The following is a 7074-nucleotide window of genomic DNA, read 5'->3' on the forward strand; positions in this document are numbered from 1 at the left end:
TCTGAAAGCACTAAGATTGGACCTCTGATTCACCATCCTCCTCCTAAACTGACGTCTCTGACTGGAGTTTCATCACAAACTTGTGACTTTTGGGGTCTACAAACGCCTCACGAAGATGCAGGAAGGGGAGGGGCGTCACTGTAACAACCAAAGAAAAGTCAAGGCGTCTCAGCGAGAAGACCTGGCCTTGGCGGAGAGGCGCAGTAACTGGTTCCTCACTCACAAGAGTCCACTGTCGCCCTCTGCTGCTGTTGTCCAAGTACTGCATGGTAGGACCTGGATTCAGGTAACGCTCCAGGAAGGCCTGAGAAGATAATGAGCATGACCTCAAGTCAAAATAGGGCTGTAATTAGAATGCAGGGATAAAAATGAAGAAAAACCATTGGACTGAGCTTTTCTCCCTCAGGCCAAGTCATCATTTCTGGTCGATGCTTTCCATCGGCACTGTCCTTCACCAACCAAGCGTCCATGACTCCACTGAAGGTGCCACAGTGACATGTCCGTGCAAAAAATGCCACTTGGTGAAAGTTCCTTTTGTGATGTTGGTTTTAATATAACAATTATATTTATTACTACTCTACCATTTACATATTGTGCTAAGTGCCATGATTCAATGAACGAAGATGTAATCCAAGTCAGCACACATTCACAGCGTCCTGAGGGATTATGGACATGTTTTAGAAGAGGACACAAATTGACGTGTGTCGCATTTATGATGCATGTTAACGAATGTTAGTTGCATCGGTAAAGCGACAGCATCACCTGGTCACACTGTGTCAGCCTTTAGTTTCGGCCACACAAATGACTCCATGACAATCAAGGGCTCAGGATGATAGCTAATAGTCTCACGACCGCATTCAATAGTGTGCCGATAGAAACAACCAGGTAAGCTAGCATCCTCTAGGCAGCAACTCTGATCTCCAGTGGTCCGTATGAATAAGCTTCCCTCCCTTATCAGCTGTCGATCCTGTCGTAAAGTGAGCTCGTCCTGATACTTTTGTAGTTCAGAGAGCTTTTTGCAAGTTCAAAACTTGCAAAATGGCACATAAGCGTGTATCGCTACAACTACAAGTTAAGCAGCCTAGCAGCACTGCTAGCGCAGCTTCCTCTGTCACTTGCAGTACATTGCCAAGCACCACCTACATCAAAAGAATCCACTTCCCATTCAGTATAAACAGTGTCGCTCCTATGCATAACTACCAAAGGGAACATCATCTGACTCGTCATTTTTCTAAAATATTATCGAAAGGCATTACGGGAACTACACAGAGAGGTGAGCCATGTGGTTCAAGGGGTTGCCTCCACTGATTGTGGAAGAATCCTGGGCTTCTCTCAGTGGCACCAGGAAAACCGTCCCCTTACCTTGGGGGTCATGTTGTGAGTGATGCAGAACTGCAAGTGGGTGATGATGCTCTCCATGCTGTGGTAGGACTGCTGCCGAGTGGCCCGCAGGTACTTCTGCATGGCTCTTGCCATGGGAGCGAAGATGGCCTGGGCTGCCTCCCGAGGGTCCATCACCTCACGGGGGTGTTTGGGAGAGGCGACCCCCTCTCCCTCCTGCTGACGTTTGATGTGGGTGAAGGCCTCTTCGACTGCCACAACCAGTCTGAGGGCAAACAGCAAACATGGGGTGAGGTGGGTGAGCTCACTAGACTCCAACTTACCCTACAGAGTCAGTCTTTACGTTTATTTGCGCAGGGTTTCTTCACCTGGCTTTGCGTTTGCGGACCCTCCTCTCCACCTCGGCCTCCTCGTAGTAGAACTCATTGTGGGAGTTGTCTCTTTTGCGAGCGGCTGCTGCCATCATGGCTCTTGATTGACTCGTGGAGTTATTAGTGATGTTCTCTGTGGAATATTAGAGATTACCGGTGCATTTAAGTGCGAGCGAGAGCACCAAGTGTTGTTTTGATTTAATCTATGTTTTAGGGACAGTGGTCATCAACCTTTTGGCTACATCTGTAATTCCTGCTGTAAATTTGCAGAATTATTTTGCATTATGTTACATCATATAAATAGTACACTTTATTTTTGGACAATTATGTGGCGTGGCACAAGAACACTCAAGAGTTACACCATGTCCAACTAGCTGGAACCAATCAGATTACAACTCTTTTTAAAAACAAGCATTTTCAAAAATCGTTGGCTTGCCATCTCGCGGAAACGGTCTACATGTCCTGGATTCACTGTTTTGCCAATTCGCATCATGATTATTTCAGATTATTTTGATCCACGTACTGCAATTAAGTGCACCGCCATATCTGCTACCATAGTAACACTTTTCGATGACCACTTCTGTTGAGTGCATCTTAAACCCCTACATGGCTGGAATATCTGCTGATGCTGGTCCCGTTGATTCATGGCCAAGATAAAACATGAGACTGCACACAGGATAATTCTACCTTCCCCCAAACTGTAAACCTTGAAGGCTGACATCTTCTTGGAGAGGATGGACTTGGGCAGGTTGAGGAGCGCCGGGTTATAGACAGGGAAGTCACAGTAGTACTGGTCCAGAATCCACAAGGCTGCTCGCTGAATACTGCGTGGTAGACATAAAGACCACAAGGAACATTCTGAAACCCAGAGCCGTTGTGAATGGAGCAGCAACCGATGTGATCTCAGGGACATTTTCTAGTTTGAAAAGACAGTTGTGTTTATGCAGTTAGTTTGCTCTCGACTTAACAGTCGTCCAGAGTTTGAAGGTCCCCACGTGTTTGCTGACTTCTGAACTCTTTACACCATAACGTTTGACAGAAAGCTCCTTGGTGGAGGTTCTCTCAGATAGAACCATCATAACCCACAATGGCAGGCGCTCACCTGAGATGCCCCACGTTGTAGAAGCGGCTGCAACCATCTGTGGTCCTCACAACCTTCACACAGAAGGCTGGCTGAAGGTGCCTGACCTCCAGCAGAACCAGGGCCAGATACTGAATGAAGAGCAGCGCGTCCACCAGAGATGCTGCGTATTCCACAATCCCCCGGTAGTCCGTCTCCCTGGGTTCCAGCACCCTCACCCCATAGAAGAGCCAGTAAGAAGCCACAAAGAGAAACACCAGTGCCATCAGCAGACAGCGGAAGATGAAGAAGCGTGGCAGAGTGGCTCTGGGATGGCGGAGGAACAGCGCCCAGGTAGAGATGAGGAGGATCAACAGCTTGAAGGCCAGTGAAATGTAAAGGCCCTCGCATGGCGTGCCACAAGCGTCAAGCTTGTCCCGCCAGAGCAGCTGTGGGAGGGCCAAGAAAGCCAAAGGGGTGACCAGGGCAAAGAGCCCCAGGAGAGCACCCAACACTGGACTGAAGTAACGACGGCATTCCAGAGGCGAGGAGTCCTCCAGGTCCTTGGAAACTCGAGTAAGGTCCTCGTTGGACACACTGTCCACAGAGGTGCCAGTGACCACGGTTGTGGTCTCACCCCAGTTGTCATCCTGAGGAATAGCAGAGAAGAGCATTGGCGATAGAAAGACCACAGAGAGCACATCTGCAATCTCTCATCAACTCAGACCCTGTCTTCCCCTCTGGTGGACTCAGCGTCCAGCAGCGTCTCTTCAGGAGCCTGGATGGTCACTGACTTGTCTCCCCGGATGCTGCTGTCTGGACACTTTAACCGATGCCTCTCTCTCCTCTCCCTGGAGCCACATTTAAATAATAATAAAAAAAAATTGATTGGCTGGGGCCTTTCCATACCTCGAAGTGTGCCGGGAGAGTTTAGGATGCAGGTTCTTTACTGGTTTTCTGTGGTGTCATTGCTAATTATCCGCAATTAGCATTAGCATGTTGCACTAACATTTAGCATGACATCACTGTCCAGTCTGCTTCATAAATGTGCTAGCAGGTTTGTACACGCTAATTAACTATTAACAGATAGCATAACTTTCGCTATTACAATTTACTGGGATGTTTTTTGTGTCAAACCTCGAGAGGAAGCACATTGCTAACAACTGATGTCTGGCTAGTTTGCCAAATTAATGATGCCGTGCACGGCTGTCCTGGAGGGCGGACCTTTTTGTGCAAAGTGGACAGCGATGGTGGATGCTTTCACTATTTTGTGACATTTTAAAGACTAAAACGGTTATGAAAACAAACTCGGTCTCTGAATATCACACGTTCAAAAGTACAGCCCTCTACCTGTGTTTGCGGGAGCTGCGTGAGTGAGACGACTTGTAGGAGTATCCCGAGTAAGTCGACTCGTTGTCCATGTCAGAGGCTGGCAGCAGGCGGGGTTTACGGGCCCCCCCTGCCCCTGAGCCGCTGCCCTTCTCCCAGACCACACTTAGCTGACTCTTGTGGTGATGGATGGACTTGGGGGAGAGGGCCAGGGGGAGGCGCAGCAGGTCCACTTTACTCCTGAGGGACTCTATCTTGGAAGCCTGCGAAGAGATGGGACGACGGGGCAAGAAGTGAGGAGGAAGATAGAAGGAGGACATGAGGGAAGACGAAGCGACAAAATGGATGCAGGGAAGCAAAGAGTGAAAGCACTGTGAAAATTCTGGAATTTAGGTGTGTGTGTGTGTCTGTGTGTCATTCGTCTGCTTTGGAGCAAATTTCACGAGGAAGTCCTGAGTGCGTCCTCCACCAATAAAGAGCCACCATGCCACCGCCTATTCTTGGCTACACGTCTCCAGTGTGCAGGACAGGAAGACTCCAGCTTCACGAAGGGAGCAACGTCAGTGCCAACAGTAAAAACTGAACCGTTCTTCTTGTTTTTAGCGACCCATCAAGGGTTCGTTGAAGTGGGGGGTTTGAGCGAGACAGACTTGCTCAGATGCCACATTCCCCAACTGTCCTGAGTGGTCTCCAAGGGTAACAGAGCTTAACAACTACAATAGGGATGAATGGAAGGCTATGAGTGAGAGAGTAAGGGGGTGGGGTGGGGGAAGTAACCATAGCAACTAGATCATCAACTCCATACCCACCCCTCTCCTCACCCATCTCACTCAAATTCACACCTCAGAAGACAAACGGATCACCAGCCAGGAGCAGAGCCGCCGTCTACCGCTCTGGTTTCAACCTGCATTCAAAGTTTTGGTCAGAGAACAGAAGATATTCACCTCTTCAGACTCAGTCTCATCCAAAATAGTTTCCTCGTGCCTTCTGTTTGTGCGCTGACCCGCTGTCCAGCAACCACAGTTCACACGCAGTGATTCAGTAATGGCTTTCGTGTGATGTGCATTTCCTAACTGGGGCGTTTGCGAGCAGGCGACACAGGGAGGCCTTCAAGGTTCTGCGATGAGAACCTTGAAATGAGAGGTGAAACCGACGGAAAGGACTTCAGAATAGGCCTGAAGGGGGACAAACAGAACCGGTCCTTGCTCATAGTCCTTGCTCTACATTCTGCGTTCTAAATTTGCATTTGTCTACACTAGGCACTCTAGACTGGGCGCCCTACACTAGACACCACATTCTAGACCAGGTGCTCCACCCTGAGCGCTCTAGATTTGCCCTCCACAGTGGGTTCTCTCGACTGGTGGACCATGATAGTCCCTTGATTGGGGCTAGAATTTCAAATTGAACCGCAAAAAAAAAACGGAACTCCCAGATCTCCAGTTGTTTGGGAGCATAATCGGTGTCGCCGAGTCACTGGTCTCAGCTTGTGATGTCATAATACTTAGGAAGTAAGAGGCCTGAGCGCAGGAGCCACCTGTGTCTTACGGGAGTTGCTCTGGTTGTTCTAGACCTCTGAGCATGTCAGGATACCTGGTTTCTTGTTGGTTCCACTGGCACCAGCGTGTCTCTGTCTCTTTTCCATTGGGACAATCGACCTCCACTGCGATCAATCCACCGCACATTGATTGACAGCTGAGGCCTGAGTCACACGAGGGTTTGTTATGTGACTGTGTCCACGTGCAGAGCTGAAACAGGATGTTCCCCACGGACGCTGGGATACCCACGCTAGTTAGCTTAGCACAATGAATGGTAGCGGATGGGAAGTGTTAGCAATGGCATGTCCCTTTAAGAGCTTAAAATGGAGCTTTAAAAGTCAAATTTCAAATTTCTTTCCTGCTTTAAGAGTTTTACAACTGGATTGTTGGCACCAACTTTGGATTAATAAACCTGAACAGGTGATTCCAGGTGAGTTCTGTGACCTCATTGGGGGTGTGTCACAGTAAGGTGTGTCACCATGCTCAGACCTCTACATATCACTCAAACTCAGCAGCACTGACGTCACACCGACGTTGGCGAGGACTCACCTTTGATGGGAGCAGTGATGGAGACAAAGCGGAACACGCCCAAGATTGGGCACCAGACCACCGCCACGCTCCACTCAGGAGCCCCGTGCGTAAAAGCGCTTAAGTGCGGTGAGTAACAAGTGCCGTGTTCACACCAGCTGGGGGATTTAAGTTGCTAAACATACGGGGCGGGTTCCGCTATGTGCCGACTCATCCATCCGGACACGGGTGAATGAGGGGAGGAGGAAATTCCTTTGGAGAATTACAAAAGATTTGACCACCATCTTACCTTCCTTCTCTCAGGGTGCACAAAGAGCCGAGCAGCGGCGATTCAGTGCCGAGTGTCCGTCTGAAGTGGCTGGAAATGTTCGGTTCACGATCTCCAACTTCCAATCACATCCGGGGAGAGAAAATCACCTCAGTTTTCAGTCCACAAACTTCGTTTGTTTTTCTTTTCTCGGCTGGAAATCACGAACCGGCGACACACACGCCTCATCCCGGCGCCCGGCATCCATCAAGACCCGCTGCTGCTGAGCCTCTCTCTCCCTCTCTCTCTCTCTCTCTCACACACACGCACCCCCATCAGGTTGTAAAGAGGTTAACTTCCGATTTGTATTTTCAAAATAAATGTCCAAAACCCAAACGTCACGGAAAAGAATTTTACGTTTTGGGCCGGGAAAAATTAAACAAAAGAATATAAATAAAACAAAATAAAGAGAAATAAAGATGAAAAAATAAATGCGTAAAGTAATGAAAAAAAAATTCAAATAAATTCATGAATCAGTGACCACTTCTTTAATTAGGAATTTGGAAGCACTTTTTAATATTTTCTCAAATTCACTGATCCTGATTAGCCTGATACTGGAGTGATCAGTTTGTGACCACCGGGATACGATATTGAGAATATCTA

At 48.5% G+C, this 7074-nt stretch overlaps 1 protein-coding gene across 1 annotated transcript; it reads right to left on the bottom strand.

Annotated features, from left to right (window-relative positions):
• Positions 1-42: 42 nt before the first annotated feature.
• On the bottom strand, positions 43-6910 carry vangl2 (VANGL planar cell polarity protein 2). Its single transcript, XM_086197944.1, has 8 exons — positions 6454-6910; positions 4123-4364; positions 3500-3623; positions 2815-3422; positions 2400-2536; positions 1710-1845; positions 1363-1606; positions 43-304 (listed from the first exon to the last, which is right to left on the bottom strand). The coding sequence occupies exons 2-8, from the start codon at positions 4191-4193 to the stop codon at positions 44-46; spliced, it is 1581 nt and encodes a 526-aa protein (XP_086054070.1). The 5' UTR covers positions 4194-4364; positions 6454-6910; the 3' UTR covers position 43.
• Between the last annotated feature and the right edge of the window lie 164 nt (positions 6911-7074).

This window comes from Aulostomus chinensis, chromosome 24 (genome assembly GCF_037954235.1).
Source record: "Aulostomus chinensis isolate RoL2024-O1b breed Wild chromosome 24, RoL_Achi_v1.0, whole genome shotgun sequence".
NCBI lineage: Eukaryota > Metazoa > Chordata > Actinopteri > Syngnathiformes > Aulostomidae > Aulostomus > Aulostomus chinensis.

Bases quoted from the DNA above. Each gene is read 5' to 3' on its own strand.
- vangl2 (XM_086197944.1), bottom strand. From the start codon at position 4,193: ATGGACAACGAGTCGACTTACTCGGGATACTCCTACAAGTCGTCTCAC. The intron at 3,624-4,122 runs GTAGAGGGCTGT...ATGTGGCTCCAG, and splicing joins CGCAGCTCCCGCAAACACAG to GGAGAGGAGAGAGAGGCATC. The intron at 3,423-3,499 runs GTCTGAGTTGAT...GCTATTCCTCAG, and splicing joins CCACCAGAGGGGAAGACAGG to GATGACAACTGGGGTGAGAC.